Genomic DNA, 13,440 nt, shown 5'->3' on the forward strand with positions numbered 1-13,440 from the left:
TGCTAACGTTTGCTCAGCTTGTTTCTGTGGTAACTCAAGATCCAGACGTTCAGCAGGGATTTACCGGGAGCTGAATTATCCACAGAGGTGTCCTCTTCTCCGAAACAAACAGACCCAGTGATTAAAACAGGTAAAAACACTAAATAAAGCAGTTTCACGTAAAAAGTCAGTGTTTCTTTGATGCCTTTCAGTTGGCACGGGATGTCTGGTAGGGGCTGTTAGCTGAGCTGCTGCTAACGTTTGCTCAGCTAGTTTCTGGAAGCTGAATTGTCCACAGAGGTCCCCCCTTTTCTCCGAAACAAACAGACCCAGTGATTTAAACAGGTAAAAACACTAAATAAAGCAGTTTCACATAAAAAATCAGTGTTTCTTTTGTCTTTTTAGAAGATGTCTGTGGACCTGTGTATACTGGATTCCGATTAATAGATTATGTACCAGTAAGTATCACATACACGTTCCCTCTCCTATAAACACACATACAAACACAATGAATCATTCTCCACGTCCTCAGAGTATAAACCAAAGAACTTGTGTTTTTGTCTTATAGGTAGCTATTAAATATGTTAAAGGGCCACATGTGGCAATGTACCATATGAAATGAACGTGAGTAAATTGATCTCTGTCCCATCAGCAGCACTATCATCGGAATGTTGAATTGCTCTTCATCATGGATGAGGTCAACAACCAATCTTTTTTTTTTTTTTTCTTGTTTGGGTCTCTCAGATCTACAAGATCCCTGTAGAAGTGGCACTCATGCACAAAGCTGCAGGCGGACCGGAGTCAGTCGGGAAGTTTGCCGCTGTCTCCCTCTTAGACTGGTACTATCTGGACCAGGATCTTATCTTAGTCACAGAAAGACCAGTTCCCTCTGAAGTCCTCACAACGTACCTTGATTCCCAAGGAGGCATTATTGAGGAACAAGAGGCTAAGGTACTGACGCTCTGTGTGTGTGTGAGAGATTCACAATTAGAAGTTGTGAATCCTGCCCCCCCCCTACCATCTCATCTGTTCCTCTCTGTTTCTATCTCAGACCGTCCTGAATCAGTTGGTGGATGCAACTGATGAAATGCACCGTAAAGGTGTGTTTCACCGGGACATAAAATCAGACAATGTCCTGGTTGAAATTGGCTCCAGTGTCCTGTGTGTCCGCCTGGTGAACTTTGGATGTGGCAGTTTTGTTCAGGAGAGACCCCACCATACTTTCTCTGGTATGATATCTGGCTTTTGCTTTTGCTATTCACTCATTGGCCAGTTTCTGGTATAATTACTTTCTTGTCTGAACAAAGCTCCTCTTCATTCTGTCTCTCTGTGTATTCCAGGTACCCTTGCATGTGCCCCTCCAGAGTGGTATGTACGTGGGGAATACAAAGCTGGTCCCACTACAGTATGGCAGCTGGGTGCACTGCTATACCGTTTGCTGCATGGTTTCAGAAACAGCACCATGGGCATACTGTGCAGCAAAATGCAACTCAGCAGGGACTCAGCAACACAGCTATCCCAAGGTAAGTCATATGGTCTCTGTATGAGAGAGCAGCAATGCTAATGCTACTATATTTCTGTTGACCAGACAGGACTGATGGCTAACAACCCTCTCAATTAGATTTGATGACTTACGGTTTATCTGCATACAATGTAAATGTGTTAAATCTGTCTTTAATTGAACTTACATAGAATTTGTGTTGACATCCGCCATGTCTGCATTCTAAAACAAGCCGAAAGACACAAGTCTATCACTTTGTTATCCCATGGATCACTTCAGCAGTCATTATCATCTTTAATCTGTTTTCTCTTCTTCATTCCAGACTGCCTCGACTTCTTGCAACTGTGTCTGAAGAAAAACCCTGAGGAGTGCGCCACTCTGTAGCAGCTACAGCTAAACCCCTGGCTTAACTAATTCTACCAACACTGTGACCAGGCCTCTTCCTCACTTTGGACTTTTTTTCCCCCACTCATCCTCTAACTACCTCAAAACGTACCCCACCATGTTCTCTACCCTTACCCCATCCTTTCCCCACTCATTACCCATTTTGCACCCCTCGTCACCTCTTTTCCCATCTCCAACCTAATCCTACCTTTTTACATAATTATCAATTAGGACTGTTTTCATATTGGACTTGTTCCCAACAGCACGTCCTGTTGTACCCTCAGCCGTCCGAGGAGAGGGGATCTCTCTTTGAATTGCCTCTCCCGAGGTTTCTTCCAATTGCCTTATGGTTATTGAGTTTTTCCTTGTCTTCATAGAGAGCTTTGGGCTGGGTCAGGAACTGTTGCTGGCCTATTAAGACACTCTATATCATATTGAGCTATACAAATACAATTGAGTCAAAATTACTTCCAGATTGTAGTCTTGATTAAACCTTAAAAATATATGAGCAAGAATAATGAACTTCATTGTTTCATCTTCAAACATAAACTTTAAGTCCTCCTAGTGATAAACGTTAGCTAATTCTAAATGCTCAAGTACAATGACTATAATGCTGGTAGCTAAGAACTGAAAAAAATGCTAATAGCTGAAGAGTGAAAAGAAGAATCAGAAACCAGCAGACAGATTCTCATCTTGCAGATGACGTTCGGTTGAGAGTTGTTGTCTTCATTATTAAACAGCCAGCTCGTTTGGGTTAGAATTACTTAAGTGTTCATTGTTGAGGATGTTTTTACTGGGTGGTGAATTATCCGCATAGGTCTCCTCCTCTCCAGAACAAACAGAGCCAGTGTTTAAAACAGGAAAAAACACTGAGTAAAGCAGTTTTCACATAAAAAAAATCAGTGCTTTTCTGACAGTGTTCACCAGGTACAGTATGTCTGGTAGAGGCTGTTAGCTGAGCTGCTGCTAACGTTTGCTCAGCTTGTTTCTCTGATAATTTAAGATCCAGACATTCAGCGGGCTTTTACTGGGAACTGAATTATCCACAGAGACCTCCTCCTCTCCGAAACAAACAGACCCAGTGATTAAAACAGGTAAAAACACTAAGTAAAGCAGTTTCACATAAAAAATCAGTGTTTCTTTGATGCTGTTCAGTGGGCACGGGATGTCTGGTAGGGGCTATTAGCTGAGCTGCTGCTAACGTTTGCTCAACTTGTTTCTGTGGTAATTTAAGATCGAGACGTTCAGCAGGGATTTACCGGGAGCTGAATTATCCACAGAGGTCTCCTCTTCTCCGAAACAAACAGACCCAGTGATTAAAACAGGTAAAAACACTAAATAAAGCAGTTTCACATAAAAAATCAGTGTTTCTTTTGTCTTTTTAGAAGATGTCTGTGGACCTGTGTATGCTGGTTTCCGATTAATGGATTATGTACCAGTAAGTATCACATACACGTTCCCTCTCCTATACACACACATACAAACACAATGAATCATTCTCCACATCCTCAGAGTATAAACCAAAGTACTTGTGTTTTTGTCTTATAGGTAGCTATCAAATATGTTAAGGGGCCACATGTGGCAATGTAGCATATGAAATGAACGTGAGTAAATTGATCTCTGTCCCATCAGCAGCACTATCATCGGAATGTTGAACTGCTCTTCATCATGGATGAGGTTGACAACCAATCTTTTTTTTTTTTTTCTGGTTTGGGTCTCTCAGATCTATAAGATCCCTGTAGAAGTGGCCCTCATGCATTAAGCTGCAGGCGGACCGGAGTCAGTCGGGAAGTCCCTCTTAGACTGGTACTATCTGGACCAGGATCTTATCTTAGTCACAGAAAGACCAGTTCCCTCTGAAGTCCTCACAACGTACCTTGATTCCCAAGGAGGCATTATTGAGGAACAAGAGGCTAAGGTACTGAAGCTGTGTGTATGTGTGTGTGTGTGTGTGTGTGTGTGTGAGATTCACAATTAGAAGTTGTGGATCCTGCCCCCCCCTTACCATCTCATCTGTTCCTCTCTGTTTCTATCTCAGACCTTCCTGAATCAGTTGGTGGATGCAACTGATGAAATGCACCATAAAGGTGTGTTTCACCGGGACATAAAATCAGACAATGTCCTGGTTGAAATTGGCTCCAGTGTCCTGTGTATCCACCTGGTGAACTTTGGATGTGGCAGTTTTGTTCAGGAGAGACCCCACCATACTTTCTCTGGTATGATATCTGGCTTTTGCTTTTGCTATTCACTCATTGGCCAGTTTCTGGTATAATTATTTTCTTGTCTGAACAAAGCTCCTCTTCATTCTGTCTCTCTGTGTATTCCAGGTACCCTTGCATGTGCCCCTCCAGAGTGGTATGTACGTGGGGAATATAAAGCTGGTCCCACTACAGTATGGCAGCTGGGTGCACTGCTATACTGTTTACTGCATGGTTTCGGAAACAGCACCATGGGCATACTGTGCGGCAAAATGCAACTCAGCAGGGACTCAGCAACACAGCTATCCCAAGGTTTGCTCAGCTTGTTTCTGTGATAACTAAAGATCCAGACGTTCAGCAGGGATTTACCGGGAGCTGAATTATCCACAGAGATCTCCTCTTCTCCGAAACAAACAGACCCAGTGATTAAAACAGGTAAAAACACTAAATAAAGCAGTTTCACGTAAAAAAATCAGTGTTTCTTTGATGCTGTTCAGTGGGCACGGGATGTCTGGTAAGGGCTATTAGCTGAGCTGCTGCTAACGTTTGCTCAGCTTGTTTCTGTGATAACTAAAGATCCAGACGTTCAGCAGGGATTTACCGGGAGCTGAATTATCCACAGAGGTCTCCTCTTCTCCGAAATAAACAGACCCAGTGATTAAAACAGGTAAAAACACTAAATAAAGCAGTTTCACATAAAAAATCAGTGTTTCTTTTGTCTTTTTAGAAGATGTCTGTGGACCTGTGTACCAAATTCCCTCATTTCAGGCCAGTAAAGACAAAGACTACAGTGACCAGTGACCCTTTCAGTGTGTGCATGTGGGTGATGTATTATGACAGATTTGAAAATAATCTGAAGCTCTCCTTTAAAGGAATAGTTTGAGGTCTATTCACTCTTGCCAAGAGCATTCATTTGGAGTCAGGTTTCTGAGCAATATACATTTCTCAAAGCTAATGTATAGTATAATCAATATCTGTGTGCCTTTGTGCAGCTGATTTTGAGGAGAGGTATATGCAGTTCCGCCAGATCGGAGAAGATGTCTGCTGGTTTCCGATCAATTGATTACACACCAGTAAGTATCACATACACGTTCCCTCTCTCATACACACACATACAAACACAATGAATCATTCTCCACGTCCTCAGAGTATAAACCAAAGTACTTGTGTTTTTGTCTTATAGGTAGCTATTAAATATGTTAAAGGGCCACATGTACCGTATGAAATGAACGTGAGTAAATTGATCTCTGTCCCATCAGCAGCACTATCATCGGAATGTTGAATTGCTCTTCATCATGGATGAGGTCAACAACCAATCTTTTTTTTTTTTTTCTTGTTTGGGTCTCTCAGATCTACAAGATCCCTGTAGAAGTGGCACTCATGCACAAAGCTGCAGGCGGACCGGAGTCAGTCGGGAAGTTTGCCGCTGTCTCCCTCTTAGACTGGTACTATCTGGACCAGGACCTTATCTTAGTCACAGAAAGACCAGTTCCCTCTGAAGTCCTCACAACGTACCTTGATTCCCAAGGAGGCATTATTGAGGAACAAGAGGCTAAGGTACTGACGCTCTGTGTGTGTGTGAGGGTCACAATTAGAAGTTGTGAATCCTGCCCCCCCCTTACCATCTCATCTATTTCTCTCTGTTTCTATCTCAGACCTTCCTTAATCAGTTGGTGGATGCAACTGATGAAATGCACCATAAAGTTGTGTTTCACCGGGACATAAAATCAGACAACATCCTGGTTGAAATTGGCTCCAGTGTCCTGTGTGTCCGCCTGGTGAACTTTGGATGTGGCAGTTTTGTTCAGGAGAGACCCCACCATACTTTCTCTGGTATGATATCTGGCTTTTGCTTTTGCTATTCACTCATTGGCCAGTTTCTGGTATAATTACTTTCTTGTTTGAAAAAAGCTCCTCTTCATTCTGTCTCTCTGTGTATTCCAGGTACCCTTGCATGTGCCCCTCCAGAGTGGTATGTACGTGGGGAATATAAAGCTGGTCCCACTACAGTATGGCAGCTGGGTGCACTGCTATACCGTTTGCTGCATGGTTTCAGAAACAGCACCATGGGCATACTGTGCGGCAAAATGCAACTCAGCAGGGACTCAGCAACACAGCTATCCCAAGGTAAGTCATATGGTTTCTGTATGAGAGAGCAGCAATGCTAATGCTGCTATATTTCTGTTGACCAGACAGGACTGATGGCTAACAACCCTCTCAATTAGATTTGATGACTTACGGTTTATCTGCATACAATGTAAATGTGTTAAATCTGTCTTTAATTGAACTTACATAGAATTTGTGTTGACACCCGCCATATCTGCATTCTAAAACAAGCCGACAGACACAAGTCTATCACTTCGTTATCCCATGGATCACTTCAGCAGTCATTATCATTTCAGTCCCCTCATTTCATAACATTTCAGTCCCTGCAGACACTCAGGGCAGTATTCAGAGTATTAAGTTTTTGTTTTGTCTTGCGCTTCAAGTCAGTGCTGACCTCCTGAATTTTCAACCAGAGGTTTTTTAGAAACAATCTCTACATTTGGTTGAGATGAATGGATCTGCCACTTTAATACCAGTGGCCAATATGTGCCAGTATAGTTAACACAATAAGAATAAATGCAACCAAGAATTAAATGATTTTCACTAGGTTCTTCTTATATCTAGAAAACAAAAGCAAAAGCACTGAGTCAGGCAGTGTGAGCAGAAAAAGAAAAGCCAGTATTGACCTGGAGGCTCCAGAGAAGAGGTACAAGCATAGCTGCAAAACCACTAACACCAGTGAACCCAGCTACATGTTGTTTGAGGAGGTCAGCACAAGAGGAGGCAAAAGAGAAGCACTGAACAAGAGCTTCCTGGGAAGAGATACAAGGCCAGTACCAGTAGCAGCACCAGCAGCGGCACCAGTAGCAGCAGTCCCAGCAGTACCAGGAGCTGCTGCTACTGGTGTAGAGGAGGCAAAAGAAAAGCCAACACTGAACGAGAGATCCCCAAGAAGAGATACAGGGCCAGTACCAATAGCAGCACAAGCAGCAGCAAATGCAAAGAAGTGTCTGCAGAGGATGTCCAGGAGCTACTAACTAGGAAGAGGAAGGCCAGCACTTGTGAGGAGACGCCCAGAAAAATGCAGAAGAGCTCTGAGCTCAACCAGAGCTCCTGCAGCTCTTCATCTTCACAAGGGAAGAATGGAAGCACACTCCCTAGAGTGATCACAAGTAGAGGTGAGTGAGTTAGACAAGTAAAGTTGGTATTTTTCTTAAGTTTTGTCTTTTTAGTACCAAATTCCCTCATTTCAGACCAGTAAAGACAAAGACTACAGTGACCAGTGACCCTTTCAGTGTGTGCATGTGGGTGATGTATTATGACAGATTTGAAAATAATCTGAAGCTCTCCTTTAAAGGAATAGTTTGAGGTCTATTCACTCTTGCCAAGAGAATTCATTTGGAGTCAGGTTTCTGAGCAATACACAATTCTCAAAGCTACTGTATAGCATAATCAATAACTGTGTGTCTTTGTGCAGCTGATTTTGAGGAGCGGTATATGCCAGATCGGAGAAGATGTCTGTGGACCTGTGTATGCTGGTTTCCGATCAATTGATTACACACCAGTAAGTATCACATACACGTTCCCTCTCCCATACACACACATACAAACACAATGAATCATTCTCCACGTCCTCAGAGTATAAATCAAAGTACTTGTGTTTTTGTCTTATAGGTACCTATTAAATATGTTAAAGGGCCACATGTGGCAATGTATCATATAAAATGAACGTGAGTAAATTGATCTCTGTTCCATCAGCAGCACTATCATCGGAATGTTGAATTGCTCTTCATCATGGATGAGGTCAACAACCAATCTTTTTTTTTCTTGTTTGGGTCTCTCAGATCTACAAGATCCCTGTAGAAGTGGCCCTCATGCATTAAGCTGCAGACGGACCGGAGTCAGTCGGGAAGTTTGCCGCCGTCTCCCTCTTAGACTGGTACTATCTGGACCAGGACCTTATCTTAGTCACAGAAAGACCAGTTCCCTCTGAAGTCCTCACAATGTACCTTGATTCCCAAGGAGGCATTATTGAGGAACAAGAGGCTAAGGTACTGAAGCTGTGTGTGTGTGAGGGTCACAATTAGAGGTTGTGAATCCTGCCCCTCCTCCCCCTTACCATCTCATCTGTTCCTCTCTGTTTCGATCTCAGAATTTCCTGAATCAGTTGGTGGATGCAACTGATGAAATGCACCATAAAGGTGTGTTTCACCGGGACATAAAATCAGAAAACATCTTGGTTGAAATTGGCTCCAGTGTCCCGTGTGTCTGCTTGGTGAACTTTGGATGTGGCAGTTTTGTTTAGGAGAGACCCCACCATACTTTCTCTGGTATGATATCTGGCTTTTGCTTTTGCTATTCACTCATTGGCCAGTTTCTGGTATAATTACTTTCTTGTCTGAACAAAGCTCCTCTTCATTCTGTCTCTCTGTGTATTCCAGGTACCCTTGCATGTGCCCCTCCAGAGTGGTATGTACATGGGGAATAAAAAGCTGGTCCCACTACAGTATGGCAGCTGGGTGCACTGCTATACCGTTTGCTGCTTTCTTAAGTTTTGTCTTTTTAGTACCAAATTCCCTCATTTTAGGCCAGTAAAGACAAAGACTACAGTGACCAGTGACCCTTTCAGTGTGTGTATGTACAGCCTCCACTGCGTTCTAGTGAAATGTCAATCAAAGGTGCATTTAAAGACTTCTAAATTATTTATAGTGATGAATTCAAGTCATTATTTCTCCATATCAATAATCTTTCCATTTTATTCTAAATTGTTTGTAACATCTGTTTCAGTATGAGTGCTATAAAATTAATCATTGATCATCCTTCTGATGTTTAATAATGATGACTGAGATATCACTGCGATGATGGTTTATTTAATCTTTAAGTTAGATTATTGTATTGTTTTAAATCTGTAGCTGTGTGTAATGGTTGTGTGTAACATTAATGACAGCTGTTCTCGTGCTGTTGGAGAAAATCGATGAAATAAATTGCACTTCTTCTTTGACATTCTCCTGTTCCCTATATCTCATGTCATTATTACACTGTAATAATAATAATATGACACTTTGTGGGCCACATTTTATATAGCTAAGCAAGGCATCACAACCACATTTGTGTTGTATAGACGATGTGGATGCAACTGGGAGCTGTGGGAGGAAGATACTTAGACGTCTTCGTGGTTTTAGCTGTCTTTGTGGCTTTCTTCAGGGAGCTTACTTGCTTTACTGCCGGTGTTTTTCAACCACTTCAGCATTTTTTGACCACTGGCTTTTTACTACATCAGGAGTTAACTGGGTATCCCAGAAAGCATTTAAACCAACAGGTGATACACCGAATATGGTGAGCCTTTAGATTCTGTGATCTGCAGTGTGGGTTAGGTTGGTTTAGGCATGAGGACTGAGATGAATATCATGGAAAGTCACAGAATGTGATGGGTCACCAAATACGGTAAAACACCTGCAGCGATAACATCATGGTGGAGATTAAATTGTGTCAGGCTAAAAGCTGTTAAATGTTTGCTGTTAATATGTCACTTCATTAACCATTTTTTCAGGCAAGAAAGTAACCATTTAGATTCCCATATGTGGTCAGTTTATCCAAATAACTCCTATTTTGAAATTTGTTCAAGTGTTTTCTCTACTGTCCCAGACTTCGTATCATTGTGTCCCAAGCACGGATGTTTATAGAGAACTGGAGACCGCGTCAGGGCCCCATTCATTCCTATGAAAGTTGCTCAGTGGCACATGAAGCCAAAAAAGTTCAGCTTCTTCTGCATTGATTCCTCATCTGTGGGGGAGCAAGCACCCTAGTGATTTTCACCAACCAAGCCAGCTACTTCCAGTTTAGCCCTCCAGCTAACTTGAATGGGGATATAACAATTCAATCGTACAGCTCGTCTAGACTTTCAAAATGTGATTGGACCAAATGGATCAAATTATGATTATGATATAATATGATTATGATGATTTACAGATGTCTCTTTCACAATGTAAGTCCATGGGAAAAAGTATTTTTGGGCCAGTGCGCATCACATGACATTGTAATTACACAGTTTGGCCGCTATATCAAATTTGTTTCAAAGCCTGGTGATGTTCCTCTATCCAGTTCTCTTTATATATCCATGGTCCCGGGCGCTATTTTTACTGTCTCTGGGACAACAGCTCCTCCTCCTTCACTCCTGGAGCCAGAGCCACTGTTGCCACAGCCTCCTCCTCCTCCTCGTCTTCTCACCTCCTGAACAAGCCACTGGTGGCTGTGGCAGCAGCCTCCACCTTCACTCCTGGAGCAAGAGGCACTGCTGCTGTAGCTAGTCCCACAGAGAAAACCCATCACCCACAGAGTATCAGGTGTAGCCAAGCTTCAGGCATATGGTTTCAGCGCCAAAACGCAGAAAAAGTGAAAAGTATTCTATAGAGACTTTTTTTTATTAAGTTGCACTTATTGCTATTTAATCCTGGTGCTGTTTGTTTGATGTTTTTTTTCTGTTAAATGATAAGAGGCTCACTTAAGACAAAACATTGTTTTGGTGTTATAATAAGAAAAAGCACTGGAGATTTTTTTTAAAGATGCACTTATTGTCATTTAATCCTGGTGCTGTTTGTTTGCTGTTGTTTTTTTTCTGTTAATTGATAAGAGGCTCACTTGAAACAAAAACATTGTGTCAGGGTAGTGGGTGAATGGAACAGGTGGACCCAAATGCAGAGACAGCAGGCAGGTTGGATACGATGCTGAATATTTAATGAATGAACTCAAAAATCACAGGAGAAACTGGGACCAGGAAAAAACACAGAAAAAAACACAGAACATAAGCAGAACAAAAGCAGACGACTTGACAAAGAGCAAACTGAAAATTGGACTATAAATACACAGGGTGTGATTGCAAACTAGACACAGGTGAGGGAAACGAGACACGGGTTAAACACGAGGTAATCGAACACAGGAAGTAAAGGTGACAAGACACAAGGAGAAAATATTTCAAAATAAAACAGGAACTAAAGTAAACAGACAACAGATTACACAACACACGGGCAGACTGGGAGCAGATAAACTGGGGAAGACACAAGGAGCAGGGCTGGGCTATACAGGGTGATGCAGGGCAGGTGAGAGGAGGTGCACATAAACACAGGAGGAACACACAAGGGAAACAGAGAAAAAACTAAAACCAGGCAGCATAAATGCAACACTGAAACTCAAGAGAACAAAATACACAAAGAGTCTGAAGACTGCAGACTGAAACTGCTCTATGATTTCAACAACAACAACAACAAAAAAACAGTGTCATGAAATTACCAGACAGTCAATATTACAGTAGAGTTGACTTAATGTTGGATCTGAGTTGGTTTTCCAGAAAATAGTCATATAAGCCTGACTGATAATCAGGCTGGGAATCTATATGTTACTATTCAGAATGCTATGATTAGATAGCAAAATAAGTTTCAATACGTTTGATGCACATTCATTTTTGACTTTCATACTTTATTTCATGTATGACCATATTCAATATTTTGATATCCATTTTGTTGTTTGTTTGTTGTTTTATTCGCCCAGGACTCAATGGAAAGCAGTACTGATAATAAGTGGATTATCTCTGAATCGAATCTTGACATAATAAAATCAGTGCAGTTGAAATCTTTGCATATGATCCGCTTATTTTTTAGCAAGCTGTTTCCTTGTCACTCATTTTCTTTGTTTCACCCACACTGCAGCTGCCAAACACAGTTTACATGTCTATCAGAGAGACTAAATGATACATTATCTATGCATGTATGCAATGAGACAAGTTGCAGCACCAGGCTGACCACAATCCTGCTTGGTCTCAACATGGTTAAAAAGCTGCAGACACTGCTCAGGACTATATTTTCATCAAAAAAAAAAACAACAAAAAAACAAAACCATTCAGTCTATAAAGTATATACACATAATAAAACAAACACATTCTGACCAGACACCATGACTATCATAAATAATGGTCAATGTTTATCAAATTTCTGTAGGAGAAAGTCTTTTATTTTCTTCCAGCTATGGCAGTGCTTCATGCTGTACATTCTGTTGGGAAACTGGTCAGATATTTGCTATAATGAAGGTGCAAGTTGATCACAAGCAGCAAAAGTAAACAAACACAATGTGATACATTTCCTCTTCAGGTGTAGACAGGAAGTTAAAGGACAAAACATCAGAGACTGAGCAACTGCTGAAATGCATAAGGTACTTCCATATTTTCCCTCTAGCCTCAATTACTTCCAAATTGTGTTCTGCTGTTTTGTTTCAGGCTTTGTCTTCTTATTCTGCCTGCCTAAGTAGTTTTTAACCTTGGCCTGTTTTGGGACTGAGCCTTTACATCTCAGTCAAATGTGTATCTGTGAGGATAAACATACCCATCTCTGCAGATGGGATTTAGTGAAAAGTGCTTTAGGTAACTGCAGGTTGCAGAGGAGCAGACATGGACACACATCAACCAAGTTTGAAACAGACATATTGTCTTAAAAACCAAAATCATACAAAACCAATAATGCTAATGCCTCTATATAATACTAGCACACCTTTGCTTACGTATATATCCCAGCCTATTTAAGATTTTGGACATGTGCACGCCAGCTCTGCAGGCCTCTCTGGCTTACAGCTTCCAGTATAATTTGAGTTTGGCTGATCCAACTTCCTGTCAGGAGTTGGGTTTGATACATAGGCCTATATATGACAGCCGCGGTGGTCGGTGTCACCGGTGTTACACAGTGTGGGGACATATACCGATTACATTACTTGCCCAACGCCCATACCGTAGGTTTGCTTTTTATATAGAAACAAACCCATTGATGTCATTTTCGCGTATCAGCGCCCACGTTCATCATATAAAAAAACTCCAATTTGTAAAGTATCAAGCGTGTTATCAATACTTAGTCGGACGATGTGCAGCAGCATCAGCAGCAGCAGAAAGTAGCAGAATGAGACGTCTGTTCTCCATCCTGCTGCTGTAACGTAACAAACGTAACGTAACAAGCCGTTACGAGTAGCTGCTCTCATGTCCCTCCGGTTCCCGGTGCTTGTTTTCGGCAGCAACTCTCCCGCTCTCTGCTTGCTCAGCCTGCTCTCAGTTTGTCTGTCTCCGGATGGCAGGCGGTTCTAAGCGGCGGTCGTCCTCTAGCTCATCCCCGTCTGTATATGCCGCAACCCGGCTGTATGCGGAGGACGACCCGCTGGCAACAGCCTGAAGCCCGCTGTCACTAACTCTCATATAAGGGGAAGATCCACACTAAAAATCTAATGTTAAAGATCAAAGTAAGCGCTCTACGGATGAGCATCATTGACGAATATCTTATTTTGTAAAATGTCAACATCGGT

At 41.9% G+C, this 13,440-nt stretch overlaps 2 protein-coding genes across 3 annotated transcripts; both read left to right on the forward strand.

The window, feature by feature from the left end:
- The first annotated feature begins 46 nt into the window (after positions 1-46).
- On the forward strand, positions 47-7,579 carry LOC137170895 (serine/threonine-protein kinase pim-2-like). The gene is made up of 7 exons (XM_067574526.1): positions 47-130; positions 385-437; positions 724-930; positions 1,031-1,208; positions 1,320-1,502; positions 4,790-4,830; positions 7,362-7,579. The coding sequence occupies exons 3-7, from the start codon at positions 754-756 to the stop codon at positions 7,392-7,394; spliced, it is 612 nt and encodes a 203-aa protein (XP_067430627.1). The 5' UTR covers positions 47-130; positions 385-437; positions 724-753; the 3' UTR covers positions 7,395-7,579.
- LOC137170894 (uncharacterized) lies at positions 4,393-7,674 on the forward strand. Of its 2 annotated transcripts, none has more exons than XM_067574524.1 (8): positions 4,393-4,497; positions 4,656-4,806; positions 5,100-5,135; positions 5,413-5,619; positions 5,718-5,895; positions 6,007-6,189; positions 6,733-7,286; positions 7,586-7,674. In XM_067574524.1, exons 3-7 carry the CDS (start codon positions 5,100-5,102, stop codon positions 7,143-7,145), a joined length of 1,017 nt encoding a protein of 338 aa, XP_067430625.1. In that variant the 5' UTR covers positions 4,393-4,497; positions 4,656-4,806; the 3' UTR covers positions 7,146-7,286; positions 7,586-7,674. The 2 variants fall into 2 exon arrangements, with proteins under 2 accessions (XP_067430625.1, XP_067430624.1); XM_067574523.1 differs by lacking the exon at positions 4,393-4,497 and adding an exon at positions 4,831-4,881 and having other exon boundaries at positions 4,512-4,729; positions 5,055-5,135.
- Positions 7,675-13,440: the final 5,766 nt, after the last annotated feature.

The sequence above is a fragment of the Thunnus thynnus genome, chromosome 19, assembly GCF_963924715.1.
Source record: "Thunnus thynnus chromosome 19, fThuThy2.1, whole genome shotgun sequence".
NCBI lineage: Eukaryota > Metazoa > Chordata > Actinopteri > Scombriformes > Scombridae > Thunnus > Thunnus thynnus.

Excerpts from the sequence above, each read along its gene's own strand:
- LOC137170894 (XM_067574524.1), top strand. The coding sequence starts at position 5,100 with ATGTCTGCTGGTTTCCGATCAATTGATTACACACCA. Across the intron at positions 5,136-5,412 it reads GATCAATTGATTACACACCA|ATCTACAAGATCCCTGTAGA; the intron begins GTAAGTATCACA and ends TGGGTCTCTCAG. Across the intron at positions 6,190-6,732 it reads AGCAACACAGCTATCCCAAG|AAAACAAAAGCAAAAGCACT; the intron begins GTAAGTCATATG and ends TCTTATATCTAG.
- LOC137170895 (XM_067574526.1), top strand. The coding sequence starts at position 754 with ATGCACAAAGCTGCAGGCGGACCGGAGTCAGTCGGGAAGTTTGCCGCT. Across the intron at positions 1,503-4,789 it reads AGCAACACAGCTATCCCAAG|AAGATGTCTGTGGACCTGTG; the intron begins GTAAGTCATATG and ends TTGTCTTTTTAG. Across the intron at positions 4,831-7,361 it reads ACCAAATTCCCTCATTTCAG|ACCAGTAAAGACAAAGACTA; the intron begins GCCAGTAAAGAC and ends CCCTCATTTCAG.